This window comes from Trifolium pratense, linkage group LG2 (genome assembly GCF_020283565.1).
Source record: "Trifolium pratense cultivar HEN17-A07 linkage group LG2, ARS_RC_1.1, whole genome shotgun sequence".
NCBI lineage: Eukaryota > Viridiplantae > Streptophyta > Magnoliopsida > Fabales > Fabaceae > Trifolium > Trifolium pratense.
In genome coordinates, this window is record NC_060060.1 from 30305539 (window position 1) to 30333435 (window position 27897).

At 30.5% G+C, this 27897-nt stretch overlaps 1 protein-coding gene and 1 long non-coding RNA gene across 4 annotated transcripts; one reads left to right on the plus strand and one right to left on the minus strand.

Moving 5' to 3' along the window:
• The first annotated feature begins 788 nt into the window (after nucleotides 1-788).
• LOC123908154 lies at nucleotides 789-15059 on the plus strand. 2 transcript variants are annotated; one of them, XR_006809562.1, is made up of 5 exons: nucleotides 789-947; nucleotides 1044-1142; nucleotides 6944-7064; nucleotides 12137-12419; nucleotides 13594-15059. It is a non-coding gene; the product is annotated as an uncharacterized LOC123908154 (long non-coding RNA). The 2 variants fall into 2 exon arrangements; XR_006809561.1 differs by lacking the exon at nucleotides 13594-15059 and having other exon boundaries at nucleotides 12137-12605.
• Nucleotides 12883-27854, minus strand: LOC123908153 (MADS-box transcription factor 23-like). 2 transcript variants are annotated; one of them, XM_045958693.1, is made up of 9 exons: nucleotides 27725-27854; nucleotides 27287-27512; nucleotides 19554-19632; nucleotides 14198-14259; nucleotides 13885-13984; nucleotides 13750-13791; nucleotides 13585-13668; nucleotides 13242-13396; nucleotides 12883-13145 (listed from the first exon to the last, which is right to left on the minus strand). In XM_045958693.1, the coding sequence occupies exons 2-9, from the start codon at nucleotides 27466-27468 to the stop codon at nucleotides 13130-13132; spliced, it is 720 nt and encodes a 239-aa protein (XP_045814649.1). In that variant the 5' UTR covers nucleotides 27469-27512; nucleotides 27725-27854; the 3' UTR covers nucleotides 12883-13129. The 2 variants fall into 2 exon arrangements, with proteins under 2 accessions (XP_045814649.1, XP_045814648.1); XM_045958692.1 differs by having other exon boundaries at nucleotides 12883-13396.
• Between the last annotated feature and the right edge of the window lie 43 nt (nucleotides 27855-27897).

Genomic DNA, 27897 nt, shown 5'->3' on the forward strand with positions numbered 1-27897 from the left:
ACGAGTGAGACTATATTGTTGATTTTGCAAGTATATATATATTTTGATGCTCTTTATTCTATTTTAACACTTTATCATAGTCATTGTATAACCCTTCTACCCAACCCTCTTTCTCATCTTATTTCTTCATTTCTTTCCCTTTTAATATTCAATATATTTTTTTTCTTAGCATTCTTATTGTCTAATTTGTGATATTTCTGTAGTGGGACTTTACATGATATTTACGAAACACTATAAATAAATTGTTTGATATGCAATTACAAATATAATTCATATTATTAATATTTTTAATTAAGTTTTATTGCTATATTATTTTGATAATATCTATTGTTTCAATTATTAATTTACTATTTATACAAATAATTTTTTGACGCTTCATTATAAAACAACGCATAATGTCCGTGCATCGCACACTACTACATTTACCAAGATCGATGCTCCACACATTCCATTAAATCATTTTGATTTTATGCCATTCCAAGATATTTTGAATTCAACTGAAGAAGAAAAAATAGTTGGTAATGATTATTAACTTTCGTTTTAATTTAAATCTCATATATTGATTGATATTTTAATCTAGATAATATGTCTCTATTTTATTTGTTTTAAATGTTATTGCGCATGTGATTGAAAGAAATGAATTTAACATTATTATAATATAAAATACCACATAACACTCTTGCATCGCACGAGTGTGAGACTAGTTTTTGTGATAAAGGAATAAATTAGTACCCAATGGATAATTTAATATTAATTAAACCTTAGATATTTTGTTCTCTCTCTAACCACGTTGGTGTTTTTAAAGTACCACTATCCAACACCTGTTCGAATTATAATCCTGATTTTGATTATTCTTATTCCACTTCCAATCTATCAATCATCTCATTATATTTGGAAGAAGAACCCTTGATTCCTTTTCACCTTCATTTCTCTTCCAAATCACCGTCGTGAGTATAATTTGTCTTCTTTTAATTCAAACGTTGGTGATTTGAATTAAACTGAACTTAATTAACTTAAAATGTTTGGTTAATTATTGTGAACAGGTTAATTTGTTGTACTTAATTTGGTGGCTATATTACAGACATCAATCGAGGAAGCTACAAAACATGATAGAGACAGATCTGGTCTTTTATTTTTACTAGGTACGATTAATTCATGATATATCTTCATATTAGTTTATATACATTTATTTAATTTGTTATTTATTCTCTAAATATTCTTTTTATTTTATTTTTCAACTTTATTTCTTTTAAAGTTTGGGGTATATTACACATGTGTTTTTGCCTTTCAAACTGCTTTTTTTTTTTCTTATGAGAAATCAGATTGAGTTTCTATGTAATAAATAAATATTTGTTGATTTATTTTTCTTTCTTTTTCTCCAATTTATTTATATAATTGCTGGTGGTGCAACAATATTTGTTTTATATCTTTTCTGCTTTTATTTATTTGTTTGTTTTAAATTTACTTTTTTTATCAATTGATTTTAAATTTACTTAACCGTGTGTAGCCTAAATTAGTACATTTATTTGGTTAGGTTAAAAGTAATAGTACATTTATGCTAGTAGGGATGCTCGGTTGGTATTTATTATAAGGAAAATGTTAAATATTGCGTCAGTTCACTAAATAAGAAAATTTTGTCTTGAAATTCGTGCATTTAATACATTGAAAGTGTAAAAAGTTGTTTTTATCAACATTAACTTTATGTTTTATTTCTATTTTTGATATGCTTAACAAGTGCACCCACCGGGTGCACTGTTTAACATGAGCCTTAATATAATTATTTTTTATTGTTAAAAAAAAGTAATAGCCTATATCAACAAAAAAAAAAAGTAATAGCAATGCAAATATGAAAAAAATTAATATTTAAGTATAATTTAACATCCAACTGTCATGGTTATCTTTTCCAATATTTAGTTTTTTATTTTTTTAAACATTTTACGATATTTAGTTAGTAATTACTTATTTGTAATTAAAAATATTAAAAAACTTATTCTACTCACAAGTAATGAATTGATTATTGAACCATATATAAATATGAATTAATTTAACCCGTAAGAGTCTTATGCATTTAAACAAGTAGTTAGAGGTTTAATTAATTAACCTTTGTGTGCTGATATAATTTAGTTGGAAGGGAAGAACTATTTTTGTATGTCTCCCATCTTCTTTGAAGAAGATTACTTATTTATACTTATAACATGATTAAAAAAAAGCTCAATAATTTTAATTTTTTTGTTTGCAATAATATCATGGATAACTAGCAAAAATAAAATAGTTTCTTATTAGCTGGACATGGATAAAAATAGGTCCCACATTCTATCATAGGTTTACGACATATTACTCCGTCCCAAAATATAAGCAAAAGGAGGTCAACAAAAGTGAATGTATCTGGACTAAATTTTAAACCAAATACATCAACTTTCATTGACCAATTTTTGCTTATATTTTGGGACGGAGGGAGTAGTAGCTTAAAACACATGTTAAGGAAGTTAATATAGAAATATTTGCTTTAAATTTGTGCATTCAATTTTTTAAAAGTAAAACTTTTTTCAATATCCTGTTCGGCAGTACCATAAATTAACTTATAACTTATCATTTTTCTTCCTTTTTTGCCCTCATTATTTTAACTAGAATCCACTTTTATCACTTATAATTCTTTTTAATTTAAAATGATATAATTATGTTTTGGAATACAAAACATCTCATAGATCATATATAGGAGAATGTTAACTTGTGCCCTTAAGGGCATCATATATGTACAATACAAGAAAACCGTCCATCATCTTTTCATCTCTCGACCTCCTCCATTTCCACACCCTTTGTTTCTAGGTTTCTTCATTTGTATTCAATTGGTTTTTTTTCCTTCTTTTGCCGTACTCCAATATGTTATTGTTATGGTTTTATTATTTTTTTTTTTTGAACAAGCAAGTTAAGAATCTTATAAAATTGGGAAGTTATAAATTAAGAATAACATGCTCTTATACTAATTTAAAATTGAGAGTTAAACCTAACTCAATCCTACAAAACTAATTTGTAAGTTGAAAATTATCTATATTTTATAAATTCATATTACAAATTGGAAATTGTTGTAGTCCTCCAAACAGTACGAGAATCTGTGTAACAAATTTTAGGCAGCTTTATAAAATGAAAAGGCACTGTATGAATTTGAAAAAAAAGAAAGAGAGAATAAGTATTGATAGATTAATATTATGAAAAATTGATAACAAGGGAGGTTTGTCTAAATATCACTCTTTGTTTAATTTAAACGCCAAACTAAATGGTTATTAAAATTGATAGCCTTAAGTATACAAAGTTATCTATTAGTAATTTTTAAAATATACAAAAATTCGTTAATTAAACCAATAATTAATTAATTTAGGTGGTAAGAATTTTGTGCCTCTTACATAAATGATTAGCAGATTCATCTTTAACTCTTACATATACAAAATTTTGATCTAGAGAGGAAAATCTATCTTGTATGCCCTACGAGTTCTCTCATAAAAATTAGTCAATAATAAACGGCGGCGTGGTACTAACCAAAAAAACTTGTCAATTAAATATAAATATTTTTATAAGTACTTTTTGAGACTACAATTTTTTTTTTACCGGACTTTTTGAGACTACAATAAACTTATAGAAATGCTTATAGTAACATGAGAATTTACATCATAGGTAATATACAATAAACTCTTTACATTTGAAGATGTTTACCAAAAAGTACTTACAAAAATTGGAGTGTTCTGATGTGTAATTATATAAGGAATTATATATTTAAGATTGAGTCAAAAGATGAATTTTAAAAAAGATAAGTGGGATACTTTTAAAATATAAGTGCAAAGAAAAAAAAATGCTAATATTGTGTAGAATGAAAGCATACAAGTGAGATAATTTTTCATAAGCTACTTCTTAAGCCTAATAATAAGCATATTGTGAGAGTTTATTAAAACATGACATAAATAGTCTATGAAATTGTGATAAACATTTTTTACTAATTTACCCAAACACTAACTCTCCCTTTTGTTCTAAATAGTATTAAAAAAAATCCATTTTTTAATACATTAAAAAATTAATGTATCAAAAAAGTCGATTTTTCTTTATATTTAGGAACCGTTTGACCCAACTCTTTTTAGGTGTAGAAGTTAATTTAATCATAAAGTTATAAATAATAGCTTTAAAATTAAAATTAAAATTAAAGTTGTTTGGTAAATCTAACCTTTTTTTTTATAAAAAAGGGTTAAAAGTTTTTTTTTTTATTATAATAGGGTTAGAAAATATGTTTGATAATATATTTTTCTTAAAAAATAGAAGTTGTTTTTTTTTTTCTTACTAGAACTTTTAAAAATTGTTGTTTGACCTAATTTTTTACTTCTAAGGAAAAAAAAAGGTCAAACAGTACCTTAGGACCGAAGGGAGTACAACAACTTATATCTATAAAGTAGTTGTGCATTCGCGCTGGTCTATTGACTTTTATTCGATATTTGAGTTTGTCAGTATATTAATGTAAAAAATTTGTTTAAAATTAAATATTTAAAAATTTGTTATATAATATTGTTAAAATATAAGTGGAATTATTGTGTTAATTATTTCTTTTAAATTTATTTATTCAATTTTTATGTTTAAGTGATAAATAATGGTCCCATGTATATTTTTAATCAAAAATTAGAAATTTTATTAGAAATATTTAGGATAATTTAGTAAACATTGTAGTAATATTATTTATGTTTCGTTTATATAATAAAAAATTGTTTATGTTTCTTTTTTTTTAATGAAAAATATTGTTTATGTTTCTATTTTTTTTATAGAGTATTTTTTTATTTCTATATTTTTATTTTTATGCGGTTTCTTTTTATTTTTTCTATATTCTTTCTATAATTTTTTTATTGACTAAACTTTTTATAATTTTTTTTTCCTATTGTTTTTGTTCTTATATATAATCTGATTTGTTCCTATATTTAAATCTTTCTATATTTTTTTTAGTAAAATTACAATAAAGTATATAAAACTTACAACGTGGTTAAAAGTTTAAAAGTAATAAGGATACATTAGTAACTTTGATGGTAATTGATTTTAATATATTAGTAATAAATTCACATAAACTTAGAACAAATCGTCTAGTGAACTTAATTCAGATGGTATGCATGTTTCGGAGTTGAAACCCATTTATTATTTATTGAAAATAAAATTGAGAATACAGTTGGTAGTTGGACACCGCGGAGGATCTTCGTCTTGTGATTGGTTAGAAACGAACCGAACCCTTTCGTTCGTTCCCTTTGCTTACCAAAAGCCAAACACATTCTTCTCGCTCGCATCCCAACGTCACTCACTCCGACCGATTCGTTTCTTCTCTTCTTCATTCTCCCCGTCATGCCCTATCTTCACGGTGGTTCACTCATTCCGCCGCCTTCTCATCAAAATTCCGGCCTTCAATCCACAAAAATCTCTCTAGGTTTTCATTTTTTTCCTTCTATTTATACTAACTCATTATTTTAATATATATTTTCCTTATCTTCATCTTTGCATGTCAAATACTGAAATCGTTCTCGAAATTCTATTGTCATAATCAAGTAATAGTGCGTTATTTTTTTTCTCACAATTTTCGATCCATTAATGCCTTGGTGACCTTATAATTGTGTTTGCATTAGTGTGCTAATGTAGTTAGTTACAAATAATAACTGTGAGAGTATTAATGTAATTAGGTTTACTCCTTCCGGTCTCATATATAAGCAAATATTTATTTTCAGGTTCGTTGAATAACCAATGTATCTAGTCCATATATAGACCAGATACATCAGTTATTCAATGAACATAAAAAAAAATCTTTACTTATATATGTTTGCTTATATGTTAGACTAGTAGGAGTACTATGTAGGGAGTATTGGATGAATGAATGAATTTTCATCACATGCATATATCTCTACAATTTTAACAAGGGCACTGGTTTTATGATCATTTTCTTTCATTTCCTTTCTATTTACAGTTTGGTTTATAAGATTTTGTATAATGTAGTATATGTAGACAATTAAGGTGGAATTTAGTCACTTAAAAAAATAAAGTGGACTTAGCTTAGAGTTTTAAGGGGAACTTTAGAAGAGCTTATTTGGAATTATTGTACGACATAAACACTTGTGTCAGTTTTTGGACGAGCTTATAATATGCTCATGACATGTTTTTCTGTTTATTTTTATAATTTTTCTAAGATAACTTATAGAATACACAGTTTATGTAGAGTTTACCCTTGGTTTACCTTTGATTGTGAAAACAACTTGTATGATAAGTGTTTATCAAATAAGTGCTGAATTGAGTTATTTACGCAAACATCCCTATTTTCAAAAAGATATAATTAGGTCATAATCTTGAATTAATTTAAGTGCTAGTTTAGTTACTGAAAAATGAAGTCAATATATCCAATTTAGTGCTTTCAAGATAAAGAGGAGAAGGTTCGGGAATCTTCAACCAAATCTTGTCAGCTGCAACTCATTTAACTTTCAAGATCCGTCTTCCTTACTAGTCACACTATAATTAGTCCTATAAAAGAGAGGAAAATATGAATTTGTATTGGAAGAAAATTTGCGTAATTTCTTGATAAAAAATGCTAATGTTTCATTGAAATTATGGTTGTTGTTTGTAGCAAAAGTTTAAACGGAGTCATGTTTCCAATGTATTGCTAAACAAGCTTCCCATGATTAATGATTGAATATGAAATATTTTTCTAAGAATTTAATATGAAGAGACACGCTATCAAGCACACGAGGAATTCAAAAATAAAAACTAAGTCTACTTTGTCATTTTTCTACCAAGCATAGTTGTTTGTAAGACAAGTTCACAATTAATTTACCAATCATTATCTACCAAGTTATTGTAAACATGCACTCCTATAATTTTAATATATAGTCATTTTCTATTCATTGATAAATAATCATGACATCTCCCCCTTATTTGTATCCAGAAAAGATGCACGTTGAACTGGAGTATTGTCTTCAGATTAGCTATGCAGCTGCAATAATAACAAGAATCTTACATCCACATGTCTTTCATTTTAGGCTCCTTCATTTTATGATCTATTAGAGGTATGGCATTATCTTTAACTGTCTCATGAAAGAGAAAGGAAGGTTGATTACCTGTTTTCAAATGTAATCATGCATAATCTCACTAGGTAGTTGGAGAGTTAAGTTTACTGAAAGAAAATAACAACATAATTAAAAAGGGGTCATTTGATTTTAACACAAATATTAGGGATCTTGTAGAGCTAGAAAAATGATAGATGCCTCTTGGCCGCCTGATAAGCTTTATGTTGACATAACCAAGGTTGTCAATCTATCAAGTCAACTCAATTCTACAATTCTATGTAAGAAAAATGAGTTTTCTCGCTTTCAATCTTGTTTCATGTTAGAATCAGGAAGAGTCATCCTTCAAACTCTTACGAGTTTACTAATTCAGTCTACGGACGCTTCACGAGTTTATAAAGAAAAACATGAATACCCCATTTTTTTCTTTCTCATTATTGTATTCTTGATTTTTCTTGGCTTTGTGACACTGCTCAACCAATTTAACATTATCATCTCTACGCGAGCTAACTTTTTTGTCGATTAGTTGTCGTCCTACTTTGAATCTCATATATCATTTTAGGTCCTATAACTATGCAGTTAATTGCATTATTAGAATACATGAACAATATCTCATAATATCGAAGGTGTATCTTAGAGTAATTTAGACAATTTAGATAGAACTGTTTTCCATATATCCTCATACTTATGTAATGAAAATAAAGTTTTGTGCAAGTATTAATAAGGATTATCCTGACATTTGAAATAACATCCAATATATCATTTACATTAATATCTCGTAGAATTTGCGTTGGGCCTAACCCAACCCTAAAAAACCGGCTTGTAAGGTGAGGACCGCCTTTACTTATTAACCTATGTCCTGATGTCCATGCCTTATCTCATCCAATTTGGGACTCTTAACATACCCCCTCGCGTCCAACACTATTGAGCTTGGTGCATGGATATAAATGGTGGGTGGTCCGATAGAGGAAACCTAATAGGTGGCCCAATGGATTTTGAGTTGGGCCTAACTCAACTCTACAAAACCGGCTTGTAAGGAGAGGACTGCCTCTACATATAAATCCATGTTCAAGGCTTATCTCATCCAATGTTGGTACTCTTAACAATATCAATATAGTAATTCAAAAAAAAAACAAAAACTATCAATATAGTTTTATCGTTCCAAGTGTCAGAAGATTGGAAATTATCTTATAATATCTTGATATTATCCTAGAGTATCTTAGATTATCTTGTAGGATTAGTTTCTTATCTTAGAATATCTCTTAAGATTAGTTTTATATTTCTTTGCTTTATCATGATTTGTTTCCCTATAAAAAAGAGTTAATGTTTAGTCTTTTTGTATCAAATAATAATAATAATAATAATCATTCTAAACCATATTCGTAATACAAAGTCTTAGGCCCGTTTGATTTGTAAAAGATAAGTACTACATAGGACAAAACAATACATGACAAAGTTTTAAGGTATTGAACAACTTCTTGTCTTGTATGATGTTTTGTGGACAAAAGATTATTTTGTTATTTTAAACTTATATCTGGGACAAAAAGTTGTCTTGTGGTTTAGTGAGGCACATAAATATTTTTGTCCAGTCCCTTACCCCCAATTTGTCTAGTCCCATAAATAGTTTTAAAATCAAACATTGTACAACTGAATTTGTCCCATCCCTCATTTTTAGCAGATCAAATGCACACTTTAATTTTTCTCTTTCTGCTTATCCAATACCCTAGAACTTCAACTAGTATAACTGAGGTAGGACATTGCCTTTACATTTCAGCCGTCAAGCTTTTTGTTTCAGTCGGCATTTGAAGGCCGCGTGTAACCTTCTTACTGCCTGTTCACCACGTTGCTGGTCAAGTTTGGTTTGTGGGATTTTCTTAGTTTTATCAAGGCCACTTTTGTCCTGTGGGTCTAATTAGAATTTGGTTTTTTCCACTATTAGTAACTCCAGCGGCACCTCCACATTATATGTTCTACCCTTGCTTCTCTGATCTGACCTATGGTTTGATGTGTTTCTTTGAAAACATTGGTTTCTTCGTCTCAGTTGTGGTTTGGCATTTGTTTTGTCTCGGTTGTGGTTTGGCACTGGTTATGTCTCGGTTGTAGTTTGGCACTGGTTTTGTCTCGGTTGTAGTTTGGCATTGATTTTGTCTTAAGACACAAGTTATCCTGTCCCAATTGTGATTTAGTCCCAACTTCCCAATTCAATGTAAATTATATTATTTGGTTATTTTTCTCTTTTGTAATATAACAAACTTATGAAACTTGAGCTGGAGTGTTAAATGATTGGAATATATCTTACAATATGTTAATATCATTTTAGATTATCTTGTAGGATAAGTTTTTTACATTAGAGGAGCTTTGAATATCTCTCAGGAGCAGTTTCCATAGTTCTTTGTTTTTATCTTGTTTTGTTTTACGGATACATATACTAGGAGTATTATCCACGTATGATATCAGATATGGGTACAACACAGTGGGCTTTATAGGCAACACCTAGTGTATAACAAAATCATTATATGGTTATGCAAATGTTGGGTTTGTTTTGGGATTTGGTTTTCTGTCAACTAAAAATGAAACTTATTAAACTTGGTGTATAGAGGCATACTTCTTGATTGTTGGAAAAAAGAGTTCTACAAGCCTTCTAGATACTTTATTTGCAAATTCAGAGAAATGTAATGTAAGCCAAAAATTGTGTTCTCCAGCTGGAGAATTCTCATATAGATTGTATTTAATTACAAGCTGACAAGTTGAGTCTCAGCCCAGAAATTTAGCTAACTAGTAACTAACTACCATATAAACCTATATCCTAATTGAGAAGAGAATGAAATAACATTTACACGGTTGTGGTTTAAACCTGAGGTGTCTTAATTAAGAAGAGAAACATTTCCTATTGTCACTTTTATTCACAAAACTACCACTCTGTTTTCTCCTGCTTTGTTGTTTTAAAGTATTTGTGAAGGAGGCAGTGAAAACAATTTTCACTTTTATTTACAATTTTGCTTTCAAATATTTGGTAAAAGGAAGCAAAGTTAAAAAGGTGTCTGTTTTGCAAATAAATGCCAACACAGAAAATGAAGGGTCTGTTTGTTTTGGATTTTTTTAAGAAAAAATCTATTTTATCATTTTGATAATGTTTGTTATAGATTTTTTAGAAAATCATTCTGTAAAAAAATCATTTTTAACCCCAAAATGAAAAGTTAATCCTAATAGCTTTTCAAGAATCTATTTTTTTTTAAAAATTAAGGAACCTAAGTGTAGGAGCTTCCCATTTTTTTTAAAAAAAAGATTTTTTTGACAGTAAACAAACGTAAAGTAGCTTTAGTTTTTTTTTTTTTTTTAAATCTCCATAAATGAATATCTAGATTTTTTCAAAACAAAATCATTTTTTTAAAGCTTAATCAAAGGAACCCGAAATCATTTTTTAAAAACAAATAGACCCTTGTAACTTGCAGCGATGTTTTAAATTTACCCAAATCTGTAATTACTCCCCTAGTTCTGCTTTCTATCATTTCATTTTCTTGCAACATGGCTTTTAGCAAATGGAACACTTAAGATGGTAGGCAGGAGAGGAGGGCCAGTGAACTGTGGTTTGGTAAAAATCTTCTTTAAAGATGAAGCAGAGGGCTTATGATGAGAGTTTTCTCAGATATCGAAACACTGATAGCAACTGATACAAAAATAGGATTCATAACTAAATAACAATTAATTTATTGAATTATTCTCTGGGGAAGAGTTCCCAAATCAGAGACAGTAGTACACAGTTAAACACACTTGCACAAAATTGAAATTACACAGGACAAGCTAACACAGTCACAGTTTCCACAAGGGTTTGAGAGCCTTGTGTGTCTCCTTTTCCAAATAATCACACAATACTCTAGGATAACCAACTATGTTCTGTTCTGACTTTTCCGTATTTATTCCTAGTACAACAGAAAATACACACACACACATACACACTAGAAAGTAACTGCTCATAAATAGTTACTTACTGACACAGAAATTGATACAAAAACTGCCAAGTCAGTTTTGGTTTCCCTTCCTTACATAGTATTTTTTAATGAGAGGTCCAACACACTGCCCATCTCTCACTAGTATAATATTTAATATTGTCCAAAATCAATATGGATGACCCAGTTCAGTTTGACCCATGGTCAGGCTTTACTGCTTCCTGGTGGTTTATTCTACTAAATATATTATCAATAGATCCGTCCCCTCATGCTGATAAATCATGCAATCAGATATTTTTGAATGCTTATAGTGGTTGCTCTTGAACCTTGAAGTATGCTTTAAGACAAAATTTATAATCATTCTATAAACATCAATGTCCTTTATTTCATCCGTGTAATGTTGATAACTTGTGCATTTGCTTTAAAGCCCATGAACAGCCCTACAATTACCATTTTTTTAAATATAGACAGGAATCATTTGAATATTCACGTCACCTATGAAAAGATTGGAACTACAGGAATCATTTGCTTTCTGTACATGATTGGTTCATAACAATTTTTGTACTTTAGGATTGTGGTTTAACAATTTTTGGGCTACATAGATTGGTTCATAACAAATCGAATTTTACTCATTATAGGCTTCCTTGTGTAAAATCATTATATTTTGCCTTCACTGGCCTTCACGGTTCACGCACGCGAACTTTGCTTTTCTGATGAATTTGATCTTTATAGTAATCCAGGGTTGACCTGTGAGAGTATAGGCCTAGACTTTGATAGCCCACCAAATTGTTCTATTGCACACCTGATGCATCCACAAGAAAAGCAACTTTATTGTTATTATTGGCAATCTCATACTAATTTTATGTATAAAAAATTTGTAAAATAATAAGTGCTATAACATACCTTTCCACTGTTTTTCCAGTTGTATTGTTGATACTGTTATTTATTTTAGCCATTTGATGTGATACTGTTGATGGCCACCCTTTTCATTAGGTAAGTGTTTTCACTTACTGGCATATACTGTTGCTCTTGTGACTTTTCACTAGTGTGATAGTGAGACCACGGGGATTGTGCCACATGACATGTGGCTATGTGATTAACGTTATACCTTTGATCGTCAATATGTAGGGTTTAGGGCGAATATGAAATGCTGCAACTTTGCTTAGACATAATTGTGTGCTATCAGGTATTAGCTAATAGTTATTTCCCCCAAAAAAAATTGTTTGTATCTGAATTTTCTGAACACAGTTGCAATTCATTTAACTCTTATAATCATACAGTCAGTGATGTCACCCTACAGCTGAGTTCTCTTCCAAATGGAATGAGGACTTCCTGGATTAGTCAAGAATGATTGTTTCTACACAACCATTTGTGCGTTCTCAAACATATGGAGACAGTGCCCATATACATGGTAACTTTTTCCTTGTGTATTTGTGATGTCAGCTGCGATATGCATACTAATAAATGATTGAAATTTTGATCAGAATATGTATATACTTTTTTGGGTGTGCTTCTAAACATGAAGTTTTTCCTATTCCCGGTAGATAACTTTCTGTTTCTGCTGAATGTGTGTTAGATATATCCGGAGGAGGCCTAAATGTAAGTTGTCTACTCCTATATTTATGTTTTGTAGCATTATATACCTGGCTGATAAATACAAGATTATTGAGTCACATTCAGGGATATCTCTGTTCCCACTTTATTGTTTGGCAATTCTTATGTATAATTCATTATGAAGAATCGCAAGTCATGCTTATCGTTTGAGAGGAATAGAATAATTACCGTGACAGTATGAACTACACATGTATAGGCAGGCACAAAGTAGTTATGTTCCAAATTCCATTAAATTGATCATGAGAGATGTAGAAGTTATATAAAACAACACAAGGCACAATCATTGATATCTTTATTTCATAAAATTTACAGAGGCAATCATTATGTCTGATCCTTAATAGCAATTGTAAGCTTCTTGATAGGAAATATCATACTCTATTCTGTTGAATTGAACAATGTGGTTGTTGAACTACAAGATCCCACACATATCAGCATGATTATATGTTTGAACTGGTTCGTGACAACTTTTCAGAATTGAAAGCATAGGTGATTATCGAACAGTTCTTGCTAATGCAGCTGTAATCTGGTTCAGAATTTAGGTGTTTAGTTTTTGAAGAAATTAGAAAGAAAAGGTGTACACTGAAGCTATATGTTGTACATCATCAGTTTAAGGGAATACCCTAATTTCATGGCTTTGGCTGCTGGTTCACTGTATTGAGGCTGTGGCTGGCTTAGCTGGAGACTGATAGGTGCATGTAAATCAAATCCGTTTCTGATAGTGCATGAAAGATTGCTTGTTGCATTTTCTTCATTTGTACTCCTTGCTTCATAAACCTAATATCCAAATCTTTTGTTTAGGTTTAGCACAAGTTAACTTGAAGCTTTTTAGCTTCTAGATGTAGTAGTATTTGGCCTAATGAAAAACATGTTGTGCAGATATGGTTGTGTCTGTGTGTGTTCAGTCTTTTATGATGTGTATGTATTTATGTGAAGATGATTAACATTTTTTTTTTATCATTTACCTTCTTCAGTAGCTCTGCATTTTCTTTTTGGACAAGGTCCATCTTCTTATGGAGTTCTACATTTTCTTGATGAACAAGAGATCCCTACAATGGCATTAATGGAAATTGGTCAGAATTTGTGGGAAAGCTTAGTCTAATACAGCTAGAAAACCAGACTCCCAATACCTTTTGGTGTAGTTCTTTGATCTCATTAGTCAAAATATGATCCTACAGGGAAATAAATGACAGTGTAATAGTCATTAATGTGCCGTAACAAATACGTAATGTTGAATGGATGAGATTTGAATGGATCCTGCATACCTTTTTCATTCGAACACCCTTTAGACTAATCTCCAGCTGGTTTTCCAGATTTTGCAGTTCTTTAATACCCAAACCAGCAAGTCCTTCACCCATCAATTGCCTGCTTTTACCGAAAAGAAAATACAAAAATACATTTTCATCTGAAATGGATGGCAAAACTTCCCTTTTTCTTTCCTTTTTATGCCCCCTCACCCCAAAATAATGTACTACTCTTTTAGCAAAAAAGGGTCATTATTAACATGTTAGGTTCAATACTCCTATTACAATTATGCAACTGTTAGGTGCTTATTATTTATATATTTATTTATTTTACCTATGGCTTTCTTGCAAGTACTGCAGTTGTTGTCTCAGGCTTGCTGCTTCTGTCTGCCAAAACTAGGAAGTAGAAATACAAATATGAAATATGTTTAACAGTTATTACTAAAGAAAATGATTTAAAATGCAATAGCTGTAATGTAAAGAATTCAAAGAACAACATTATGGACAAGAACCAACAAGAAGAGGATTTTAACACATCATTGCTAATATGGTGATTCGCCCAGATCATTTTGCTACTTTTAGTTTTATTATTCTGCTGGGGTATTGTTTTACACTTCTGGATTAGTTGATTGGCAATGATTCCATTTCCATCAACAGGGCAAAGAGTTTTGAGGAGTTGTTAGAGAGACACAGAAGTGGGAGCATGTATGATAGATACTATTTATTGGTTGGCCTCACCTGTTTCAAATGGCACCATGGGATAACTGTTTATGTCGAATCTACATGTCTGCATTCTGGTGTATTCTATATGCATTTTGTATCTTTTCTATGAATGGTTTTATATCATCTGTAGCACGCATGAGCTCTTTTAATTTGAAGCATAGAGAATCCATGTGGTTTAATTTGAAATTTGATTTGATTTGGATCTTCATTTTTTTGGCTGAATGGGATCTTCATGTTTTTAAATATATAAGGGGACTTTGTTAGAGATATAAGTAAGGTGTCTTCTGTTAAACCATGTATTATTTCTAACTTCTTTTTTTATGGAATATATGCTTTCTAACTACTTTTCATTAATTTGAGTATAACAACCTACATAATTTTTTAACTTAACCTACAAACTATCTTATAACATGATATTATCTAAAAACCTAGTGCAGAATATCTACAATGAAGCATTTTAAAATGGTTATCTAAAGTGGACTGCACATGCACATATTTTTTTGGGTCTTGTTAACATGTGCCCTAAGGGCACATGTTAAGATATACCAAAATAGAAATTTATCATTTAATGATACAAGAAATTTAATGCTTCAAAAGTCAAAATGCACAAATTAACATTTAATAATTTCTATTTTTGCTTCCTTAACATGTGCCTTAAGGACACAAGTTAACATTCTCCTATTTTTTTTTAATAAACTTTAATAATTTCTTTTAATATTAATACTTATCCAATCCCTCCAACCTTCAACATTCAAAAAAATTTAGATGGATTTCACAAATAATTCGAAGGGAAAGAATTAACGAGGATTTTCTATAGTCAGAGAGATTATACTCTTATAATGTGGCAAATCAATTTCTGAATTTCAATTAGAAGATTAATATTGTACCAAAAAAAAAAGATTAACATTTAGTGTATGACCATGCTTTAATGTTGTTTGGGTGTTTAAATTGATTTTATGCTCTAGAATTGAGTTCAACAGAAGTAAGAAATAGTAGCATCTGCGACTCTTCTAATCGATTTTGCAAATGGACAAAACTTATATACATTTCTTTAGATGCAGTTTTTGCTGTTCCTCTCACAAAAAGATAGTTATTTATATTTTTTTAATTAAAAAAAGAAAAAGAAAATTGTTTTTAAATAAAAATAACTTCCCCCATGTATCTAGCACAGTAAGAACTGTGTATATGAAACTGTATATAAGTTTGATCCTTTGCAAATTGAATGTCAGTGAAGAGTTTTATTCCCCCTATTCCCCCTATTACCCTTTATTATATTTATTTATACCCATATTAATAGAGATAAAATAATATGTAGTGTAAAAATTGTTTTACACCGTCAAACATCAACAACATTATATTCCGTTAAGTCACTTCACTTTCTTGATATGACATGAAAGATTTGATCATTTTTATTGGATGTAAATATAAAATTAAATTATATTGACCGTGTGTATCCATTAAACTCACATTTTAAATTTGATTTTGCTACCTTGTAGTTGTACTTAACCTCGATTATAGTTCCACGTCAACAAAAAAAAAAAGAAGTCAAATCACATCTTTACTTTATACTAGTTTTCCCTACTGCTTTGTTGAATTTCCAAAGCTTCTCTAATCTTTTCATAATCTCTTGTTTACATCTTTGCTTTGTGTTGTTTTTTCTAAGGATTATAAACGATGAGAGTTGAAAGAAATTGGTTAACCAAAACAGATTCATACACTTGTAAGAGTTTATTTGATGTAAAAATAACAACTAGAAACCACAATAAAAATATGTAAATAACTAAATCATACAATAACAAGATTTTCATACAAGTTAAAAATGTGTAAATCAGATGATAAGTTCATATGCGTAAATCTAACATAATCAAACAGTACTGCATGGACAAACTAAACAATGAATGAAAAACAGATTAGCAGAATTAAAGAACACTAATGATAGATGAAAAGATAGAGAAAAATGAGTTTGTCTACCACTTGAAGTAGATTCAAATATGTATGTACTCTAATAAGACATTTATTTATTTATCTAACTAACCCCTTTAACTAACTAACTAACTAACTAGTCCTCTTTAACCGGAGATTAGTCGCATAGCCGGTCCAAATGGATGAAGATCTAAGAATGCTCTCTGGACTCACTAGATTCTAAAATAAAAAAACTAGTTCCCTTTTTCCTAATAGACCTTAAGATTAACAACACTACTCTGGGAATTATGGTTGCTTCAGAAAAATGAGCAATCACTAAATAGATGATTGTATACAGAACTTAATAAGCTATAAGGAGAAAATATATAATATAAAAACTGAGAAATAATCCATTTGTTGTTGGAAATTGGAAACATATAAGTAGTTTGTGTGCTCCTTGACTGTGTTCCATAGTCTTGGGCTTGGCCTATTATGTCCAAAATCACAAATTCCAAATATACCATAAAAATGAGAAAGGAAAAACAGTTTTGCTATTCCTGATTAAATAAGGATCTGTTTATTATATAAGTTTTTAACTGTTTGTACATAAGCTATTTATACTCTATAATAAAAGATGAAATAAAGTCAAAGTATTTTCATGTAACTTATAAGTTGTTTTCATTAGCTATCTTATACAGCTTATCTTACTTTTTTTGGGACATGAAGTTTTTGTTACCATGACTTTAGCCATAACAAACCCTATCTAGTTCTAAGTTAGAATCAGATTCTATAAGCAAAATCAATTTTAATCTAGAACTTCAAGACATACCAAAATCACTTTTAGTTTACACCAAAAGTGAATCCAAACATGCGCATATAGAACCTTGGCCAGGGTCGGCCTAAGAGCCAAGGAACTCAAGCAAGGACTTTAGACCTCTATACTGGTTGGGGTGACATGATATATGAATATACTTTTCACAAAGATTGGGGGTCTCCTTACTTTTTCTTATCCTTTTCACAAAAACAAAACTCCAAATATACTTTTTAGGATCGTTCACCTTTCTCTCGGTTCTCTCTCTCTCTCTCTCACAAAGTTCATAAACCATGTTAGTTATCAAAGGTATGTATTTTATGGAACTGCATAGAGTTGTTCTCTCAATGAAGAAAAACATTATTCACATCTAACTGATGTGAACGTCGATGTTTTGCATCAACGACAGTTAAAACTAATCTGATATTTATTCATCTTGATGACGGGAGAAAAAGTCTCCATATAATACATACTTTCTTGTTGTGTGTAACCTTTTGGCTTAAATCTAGCTTAATTTGTGCCTTCAATAGAAGAGGAGAGGAAAGGGTCGATAAGATGTAGGACTTATAAGCAATTGAAAAATTTTAACATATGATAAAGTGATGAAGAGAATATGAAATACCTAAAATTGGATCAATGAAAATGGTTACAGAAATTTCTATATATAGAGTATGAAGCTAACAAACTCTAACTAACTTTCTTAAGATATGCTAGTCTAAGTCATGCTCACCATAACAATTTTGAGCTAAACTATCTAGTCTAAGCTTTGGTGACCTGTTACTTGCTCTGCAAGTAAGTATTCAACATGATGTTGCAATAGTAGTCTCTTAAGTAATTAGGAATGTGTCTATTTTCCTTGTGAAAGTACGGGTAGAAGAAATTGGTATATATGTTGGTAGGATGAGACTAGTATCGTCATAGTTTGATTAGCATTAGAGTCTTAATTAACAAGGAATCTTGTAAGGATGAATAATTAGTTTTAGGAAAAAGGAAGATAATTTCATAGAAGACTAAATGTCTTTGAATATATAATCACTATCACCTTTGTGTCCTAAATGCATGCATTTGAACCTCTTGGTTGAAACATGCTTCCACGAACACTAGTAGTGGAAGCATAACAAAACAAAGAGAGTCAAGGACTCTTAAAATAACAATTATGTCTTACTCTCCGCTAGCTATATACTAATATTATGCAGCGGAGAATAAGGCGGATTATTATGCAATTCACTACAACATGAAGATTAACATAAAAAAAAAGAAGATAAATTGATGTTTAAAAATGTTAAGATTTTGTAAACTCACTACAACATACTATGAATAAATATTGTCACTATAATGAACAAGAATTTATAATTTAATTTTTATGTTAGAGGTTGTTTCAAGATTCCTATTTTGTCCCTTAATGTTATGAAGTTTAATGATTTCTTTCATATAATTATTAGGGAGGTTAAATACAAGTATATTCGTGCTCTTTGCACACATAAGCACTTTGATTCTATAGTTTGTGGAATAATTATTGAATTTTTCATATGTGTGCAGCAAATGTAATAAAATTATTTTGAAAGAGTCATGACTATGTGTTGTGTGTTGAGATGCCTCAAGTGTAAGTTAAATCTTACATTAGTCGGAATAATGTTAAACAACATATAAGTGAGAGAACCCATAAATCCCTAATGCCTTTAGATTTTAGATGAAGATGTACACACACGTCTCTCTTAGTTGATGTGTGAGAAATAAGTGAGTGAGTAGCGAAGGCTCGTAGACATGCAGAGACTCACACTTGAGGGGAGTTGTTGGGATCTATCAAGTGTGAGTTAAGTCTCAAATTGTTCGAAAGAGATGATGTTGAACAACATATAAGTGAGAGGACGCATAAACCTAATACCTTAAAATTTCAGGTGAAAGTCTAGTGTTAAAAATCTTGTGTGGATTGTTTAAGGCTCAATGTGCCAATTCAATCCAGTAAGACTATCCCTCACTATGCGACATTGTCGGGCCATGTATATTCAACAGGCGATATGTAGTTTGTCATATTTAATTACATATTAATATTTTAGAATATCTATTCCTAAAATGATTTAGTTTCTACACTCTCATAATTACAACAATTCATATATCTTTTGAATCAAAGTGAGGAAGAATATAGATGCAAACTTCATGGTATAATCAATGTTATATTTAATCCAAAAACAATAATAATGTGTTTAGTAACTTGATGTTTCACCACTTAGATGAATAGTATAGTAATAATTACCTTGACTTCTGAAGCAGGATTCATTAGCTGGTGTTGTTCCTCTTTCTGTTTGTTATAGCGATCAATAACAGATTTCATGCTGCCATAATGTAGAAAGTCAGCAAAATAAAATTTGACATTTGGCAACTATTGATGATTAAATGTAATATAGTCTAAGGAGATTATTATTTCACATGATTTCCTCAAAGTTACTTGTTATTTACAAATTTAGTGTCATTCATAGAAAGTTGACATTAGTTTATTATACTAATTTCAGACATAACATTATTTTTGAATTTACAGAGTAGTATCTTACTGTAAAATTTTGTATTTTTCTTTATGATTTAGTATAATTTAATGTAAAATGTTACAAAAAGTATATAATTTTATCATGACATATCTTGTAACATGAGATCGGGCATATCTCATCTTACATATGTGGATGATACACTTCTTATAGGGGAGGTGAGTGTTGAGAATCTTCAGTAGATGAAAACAATCCTTATTTTCTTTGAGCTAGCATCAGTATTTGAGTTAATGATAAGTGAAAAATTTACCAGATATTTGATATATTGTTAAAGCACTTATTAACTTAATTTAATATGAAACATGTTATTTTACCCCAATCTTTGTTAGGATTCCACATCGGTTGCGAGATGCCCTGAATGTGTGTTTATAAGTGAGCTGCTCTGAATGGATTATGGGATTTTGTATGGAACAATTTGCTAAGCGAATTTAAGGCGATTCATACAGTGACAATTGCTTCATTGTGAAGAAAATAAAATCTTTAAGCGAAATGTCACTGACTTTTAGGAAGATAGACTTGGGAGAGAGAGAGAGAGAGAGAGAGAGAGAGAGAGAGAGAGAGAGAGAGAGAGAGAGAGAATATTTCTCGAGTAGGAAATAAAAGGGTTTGAAGTTTAGGGCTTAAGTTTTGGGTTTAGTGTTTAGGGTTTGAATTTTGGGATATGGGGTTTAGGGTTTGTTGTTTTGGATTTGGGGTTAAGACTTGGGATTATAGGTTTTTGATTTTGAGATTAGGTTTTGGGGTTTGTGGTTATGGATTCAGGGTTTCGGGTTTAGGGGTTAAGTTTAGGGTTTGGTTTTAGTGGGTTAGAGTGGGGTTTAGGGTTTGGAGTTTGTCGATTTGGTTTTGGTGTTTGAAATTTACGATTTGATAGTTTGAGTTTCGGGTTTCGAGTTTGAATTTGGGATTTGGATTTTTTGGTATTGGATTTGGGGTTTGGAGTTTAGGGATTGAGATTTGTGGTTTGTAGTGTAGGGTTTAGAGTTTGATATTTGGGCTATGAATTTTTTGTGTATTAGATTTGGGGTTTGGAGTATATGGTTTATAGTTTGATATTTGGGGTTTGAATTTTTTGGTATTAGATTTGGGGTTTGAAGTTTAGAGTTTGAGATTTGAGGTTTTGAGTTTAGGGTTGGAGATTTGAGGTTTAGAATTTGGGGTTTGGTGATTAGAGTTTGGGAACCCTAATCACCAAACCCCAAATTCTAAACCCTAAACCACAAACTTCAACCCCTAAAACTCCTAAACCCTAATCACCAAACCCAAAATTCCCAAACCCTAATAACCTTGAACCCAAATCCTAAACCCAAAATCTTAAACCCCCAATTTCTAAACCCTAAACCACAAACTCCAAATCCCAACCCGTAACACCAAACCTTAAACCCCAAACCATAATATGCATATCTTAAACCCTAATATTACTCGTTATATTATGTGTTGAGGTTTTTATGTTGGCTACATTTTGCAAAAACAAGTTATAGCCATAATGCTACACAAGATGCTGTAGCATCGCGTACAACGTTATTGATGCTCTGTTTTACGCATAATTTTTATATCACATCTTTGGAAGATTTGTTTCAGATATAATTTTCGTGATTATCTAACAAGCCAAGACGTGCCTTGTTCTCCAAGTATCTGAAGGTTCTGAAGGCGGTTTATGTGTTATTATTTGATACAAAAATATATCGTGATATATTTTTGAATTTAATCAAATATTGTTTTGGAGTAAATCTTTATTGAAGAATTGTGAGCTGGCCAATGAAGATTCCAGCTGTTTATTTGAAGTCTTGCTCTCCAAGTTTCTGGAAGGCTGTTTGTATTATTTAAAACAAAAATATAATTTGTTTTACTCTTGCGGGAAACAAAAAAAAAGTGGTTATATTTTTGAAATTAATTTAGGGCTGGCCGTAATACTCCAGCTGTGTTTGTCTGGAGACCTAGCTTGCACATCAAGACAATTCAAGGCTATAAATACATGAAGACTTAGACCTATTTGTGCACCGAACCCATTGTTCAACAAGATGTAGTCTTTAAGGTTTCGTGTCTTTGAGCCACTCTCTAGGAGAGTTGGTGTAAGTGAACCACTCGGGTTGTGAGATGGTCACTATGTCCTCACTCAGAAACCTATAGGTAATGAGTTGAGTATTGTACTTGGAGGAAGCTTGTAAGTAACTCCAAATTGTGAACTTAGTCAAGTATTGGCTATGTATTAGTTTCTTAGGAGGGTGTCTTCATCTTTGATCTTTATAAAGTTGACAGCAACATGGTACGTGTTGTTAGAGGGAATTTGGGACGGGGTCTCATTATCTAGGAGGTTCCTAGATATGATTGCACGGGTAGTGTCTAGGCGAGAAGTCAAGTATCGGGTGTTGGTCGAGGGCTTTGAACTAGAGCTATTATAGTGAATTCATTCCTGGATTAGTAATCCTCCAGATTAGGTGACGTTGCACCGAACTAGGTTAACAAACGATCTGTCTTATTTATCTTCCTGCACTTAATTTATTTTTAACTTGTCTATTGTGTTATGTACTGGTACGAGATGTTGTAGCATCTTTCGCAGCATCTTTCCACCAGTCTACCAGAATTTCATTATGTTTGATTACGATGCATTGTACATTTCGATAACATCTTCTACGCGGACGGTCTCAAAGATTGATATTACATCAACAAATTACGGCTATGGAGAAAAAGAAAGGCTGAAGAGCATTGGGGGTTAAACATTGAAGGCAATGTCATCTCATATCATTTTGATATTGTAAAACTCTCTTTGTTGGGATTAAGTGTAAGATATATAAAGGAATTAATGTTGATTTCTCATCTCATTAAGGAATTAATGTAGTTTGATTAGTGGTGATATGATATTTATGTTAACATGGAACATGTATTCTGAATTATTAGAATATTCTCTACTTTTTAATGAATGTTGTTCATGATAGAGTTTAGAAGGTTAAGGCGCTTGAATTGTCATGCCATTTTGGACCTTATTCACAACCGTTCTAACTCGGCACATACAATGGGGTTGTAATTATCAAATGACTAAGCAATAACCATTAAGGAAAGCATGACCTAAAAACTAGGAAGAGGTCGAGGAGAGTGGAAGATGAACTCGCCCACTACTCCCTATGTTTACTCCACCACCACCTCATTACTCAATATAATTTCTCAACTACTCTCTTCATTATCTCCTAAGTGACTCCTATATAAGAAATGAATCACATTCCTTCTTTCACCAAACACAGAGAAAAGTCAATATTAGTGCCTAGCACCTTGCTAGCCTGATACTCATAGAATACACACATATTAATAAATGTAATGATTGTCAAAAGACATGTCAATTTTACTAAACTAACCTTATTTACTATTGATGTAATGCTTTGAAAGTAGAGTACATCCAATTAATTATAGGGTGTTGAGGCAAATCCTAAAATATATTTTAACTTAATTTATAGTGTCTAGGGCGACTTATAGGTGATTGTAGTCTTGTTGAGGCTTAGAGAATACATATTGTAAAAGTTCCAAAGAATTAGGTGTAGGAGTTGAGAAAGTTTCTGACGCATCATAGTGAAAACCTCACAGTTGTGAGGATTGGAAACCCCACATTGGATGAACCAATATAAATCTCACTATAACTTCAGAATGTTCTGAACTAAACCAAGTAATTGTTTTCTTCAAGTATCAACTTGAGAATTAGGATACTTGGCAATGGAAAAATCAAAACGGAGGTATATTCTCGATTCACCCATTTTACATGGATTTAAGTGAAAAATTCCTCCTTCCTTCTTTGGATCCGGAAAAATGTAAATTATTGGGGGAAAAAAAGTGGGATACTGATGCACATTTAAAGGTCATAATGTTTTCTATTCAACTGTTCCGTTGTCATATACCAACTTGACGAAATTTACTAAAAAATGGTGTGATTATTGGGGATGCGTCGGGGGCTTGTAGCGTTTGGTGCACCAGGGTCGTTGAGTCGGAGGGTCACCTCTTCCTTAGGTATCATCGGCTTGGGAAGATTTATGCATTGCTTGGTACTTTGTTTACACTTTTAGAAATGTTTGAGAATCAAAGTCGTCAAGGAAAAAGGAAGAAGTGGTTGTTGTTGACTTGACATACAGTTTTTTAGGCGATTTAAAGAGTGTTGGAAATTTGGCTTATCATTTTTTTTGAACTGCAAATATATATTAATATAAAAGGTAACAGTACAAGAGTTACCTAACCCATACTTCGAGTACAAGAGTTACCTAACCCATGCTTCGAGACAATTACAAATATTACTACACCCAAACAATAAAAGAGAATCAAATGCATAATGAATCTCTATACCCACCGTAATGGCATTACTAACTATACAATCAAAAGGGGGAACACACCACTCACAAAATAAAGGTTTAATTGCACTTTTGGTCCCTTATCTTTATTTTTTATTTCGAGTTGATCCCTTATCTTTTAAAAGTTTCAAGTTGGTCCATTATCTTTTCTGCAGGTTTCATATTGGTCTCTCCCGTCAAATTTTTCACTATTACCGTTAAATTTGGACACGTGGCAAACGGAAACCACACTTGGAAAGATGACACATGTCCAAATTTAACGGTAATAGTGAAAAATTTGATGGAAGTGACCAACTTGAAACTTGCAGAAAAGATAAGGTACCAACTTGAAACTTTTAAAAGATAAGGAACCAACTTAAAATACAAAATTTATATATATACTCTAACCTCTGCACAAGCAGTACAAGAGGAGAGTAAAACGGTTACACTCTTGTGCTAGCAGGTAGCAAACAAAGCTCACTAAAACAACTCAAACCCAACATAGTACCAACAACATAGAAGTGGCCTATACTATATGAATAATTGATTATGTTCTTATCATGGAAGTACAAGTCTATACTATGAATAGTGTTTAAAACCATCTAGATTGTTCTCAGATATAGTGATGAGTTGATATATTTTTTTTAACTTTTTTGTTTGTGAGTCGAGTACCCCTTATATTTCTTTTGGTATCTATGCAAAATACTCTTCGTACTTTTTCACTAGTATTAATATAATCTCTTTGTTTTTTTTTTTGTTAAATATACAAAATGTACTTCAATCCATTACAAGGTTAACGGAAACAAGAGAGAAAAATTTATCAAAAAAATAATTAAAAAAAAAACAAGAGAGAAAACTACAAGAAGACAACACAAATGGAAATAAAACCGAAAAACAAGTAGTGAAAATTCAGCTCAAGGAAAGATTTCATAATCCACTCATAAAAAATACACAAGATATATATTTCTCTAGTTGAAATAGTAGGTAGTACTATTATTATTGGGGACAGCAAGCTAGTTAAGAAATTTTTTCTCTTTTAAGTTATAAGGGACAAATCATCTCCATTAATATTTTTCCTATTTAATAATGCTTATACAATTAAATTGAGTATGCATGAGTAGTTGTTAACAAAATAAATTTGCTCCACTAACCCTCTCTCTCTATATAGATTGTTGATGTTTTTAATGGTGGAATCTTATTATTATTATTTACTTTTTTAGTAAAATAACAATTTGATAAAAAAAAATGAAAAATAAATATTTCATTGTATTAAAATTTACTAAAAATAGTAACATTCGCCGTTAAAATGAGTCTATATTAGAAGTCCCACATATTATAAATATTACATATTTTTACTTTTCTTATAAAAAGTTATCTTTATGTACAAGATACGAGTGACATTTTGGATTAGCTAAGTTTCTTTAAGTGGGTGAGACCAAAGATAGCCAAATCTTTCTAGCTGAATAATAGTACATGTATATATACATTAAACTAGCTAGCAAATGTTAGGGTTCGAATATGAGCAATAGCAAGTCAGAAAGAAAAAGAAAAAGAACACATTGATCAAAGGTAAACTTATTGGACTTAAATGCAAAGGTAGAGTTTTGCAGTTGGCTAAATAATGACTTACTCTCTCCGTCCCAAAATATAAGTAAAATGTGGTTAATTAAAGTTGATGTATTTAGTCCAAATTTTTAACCAAATACATCCGGTTTCTTTAACTCATTTTTGCTTATATTCTGAGACGGAGAGAATATGCTATAAGATCAATTTTGAATAACAAGATTGATAAAGGTCAATTTTTAATTAATCGGAAGAGAGAGATAGAAAAACAATAAGATGTTGAATGAGTGTATGAGAATTATGAATGTCTAATTTATTTTTTCTTAGTAGCAATTATATAAACAAAATTGGAAACAAATGCAATGAGGTACTAACCCCAAACGTACAATAGAAGAAATACAAGTAGTATTCAAACCCAAGATTATCCCCCAAACAAAATAAGAGATACAATCACCTAAGAATACAATCTAAAGAATCCAGAGGTTATTCATAAAAATTATGAATGTCTAAAATATAAGAATTGATCCTTAAAAAAGGGAGTGCAATGGGTAACAACTCATGCATTACATCAAGAAAGATGATCAAAGATACCAACACATTAAGCTTTTCCCCCTCCTTCTGTTTGTGCATATTTAATTTGTAGTTTTTGTACTTTGCATATTGGAGACAATGCATGCGTGGATTGCAATATATTGAATCTCAATTATCCATATAAAAACATTTCTTGTAGTCTTTTATATTAAAGTTTTATTTTACCATTATATTTTTAAGATTTACTTCATAATAATATTATTAATTATTGCTTCGAAAACTTCAAAACAAAAGGTATGCACCTGCATTCTCCTGATCGTGTTCAGTGCAAAATATTGATTCCCAAACAATACCTTAATCTCTATACACATTTATAATATTTATCCTACATATATATGAGATTTTGTGCCACTTTTAACTACTTACACATATAAGAGTACATATATAGTCTTATATATTCAAAACTTAGATGAATTTTTAGATAGATAGAGTGAAACATGAAATTAAGTAGAAGCTTACATTTTGTGTGGAGTGAAACTAAGCTTAAACACATACTTAGTAAAAAAAAAATGAAGATGACATACATATTTTTTTTATATGATCATCAATTATCAACCCATCAAACAAGGGGGGAAATCATAAGAAATTAATGTCATACAAAAACTCCTAATTAATAATGCAACTCTTCAACACAACTAGACTAACCATGAAATAACATAGACAACAATTACAATCACAAAAAACGTAGGTATTTTATTTTTCTGAATGGGAAATATAAGAAAAAAACATATATAGTGTATATTTATTTAATTTAATTTAATTTTACACTTTTAAATATGAGATTAATTTATCTTTTTTTATCTTTTTCTCCTCAAGTAAATAAAAAACATGTAATTCCAAAGACAACTAAAAATTTGGATTTCAGATCACTAAGTTTATAAATCGAAAATCGAAGAAATTAATTAAAACAATAAGAGAAGGAGAGATTTAGAACAATAATTTAAAATACTATCAAAAAATTAATAATTTAAATTTAAATATGGTACCTAGTGCTTGAATAATCATAAAGCTTTCCAGTGCTGGAAAAGACAATCAATCCAACTTCAGCATCACAAAGAATTGATAACTCTTTTGCTTTCTTCAACAATCCATTTCTTCTTTTTGAGAAAGTCACTTGCCTACTTGTTGAATTGTCAATCCTTCTAATTGCAATCTTTCCTCTTCCCATCTTAATATTAATTTCCTAAAAATATTTATTAGGGTTTCTTTCACCTGCTAGATCAACAAACAAATACTCTTCTAATTAGATCTTTGTTCATGACCAAGGGGAAAAAATTGATTAATATGGTGAGGTAGTTGATCAAATTAAATCTTTTGAATCACAATTAATAGAAAAAAGAAAATGCTTATGGAAAAAACTAAAAAGCGAAAATAAGAGTAAAATAATCATGGATGATAAAAATCCAAAGAAATGTTTGACTTACTTGAAGATTATAGGAGTGAATAGTAAGGAGAAAAGGAAGTAGAAGATGAAGAACTTGACAAAGCTGTTTTTAGATTCGTAGAAGAGTTATATGTGATGCAATTTTAATTCTTTATATGGAAAGACCAAAGAGCTTTAGGACAAAAGTCACTACCACAATTATATAATTTTTAT

Coding starts and splice junctions, on each gene's coding strand:
- LOC123908153 (XM_045958692.1), bottom strand. CDS start 27,468: ATGGGAAGAGGAAAGATTGCAATTAGAAGGATTGACAATTCAACAAGT. Junction 19,633..27,286: donor TATGATTATTCAAGCACTAG/GTACCATATTTA, acceptor ACATTATGGCAG/CATGAAATCTGTTATTGATC. Junction 14,260..19,553: donor ATCCTGCTTCAGAAGTCAAG/GTAATTATTACT, acceptor TCTACTTCCTAG/TTTTGGCAGACAGAAGCAGC.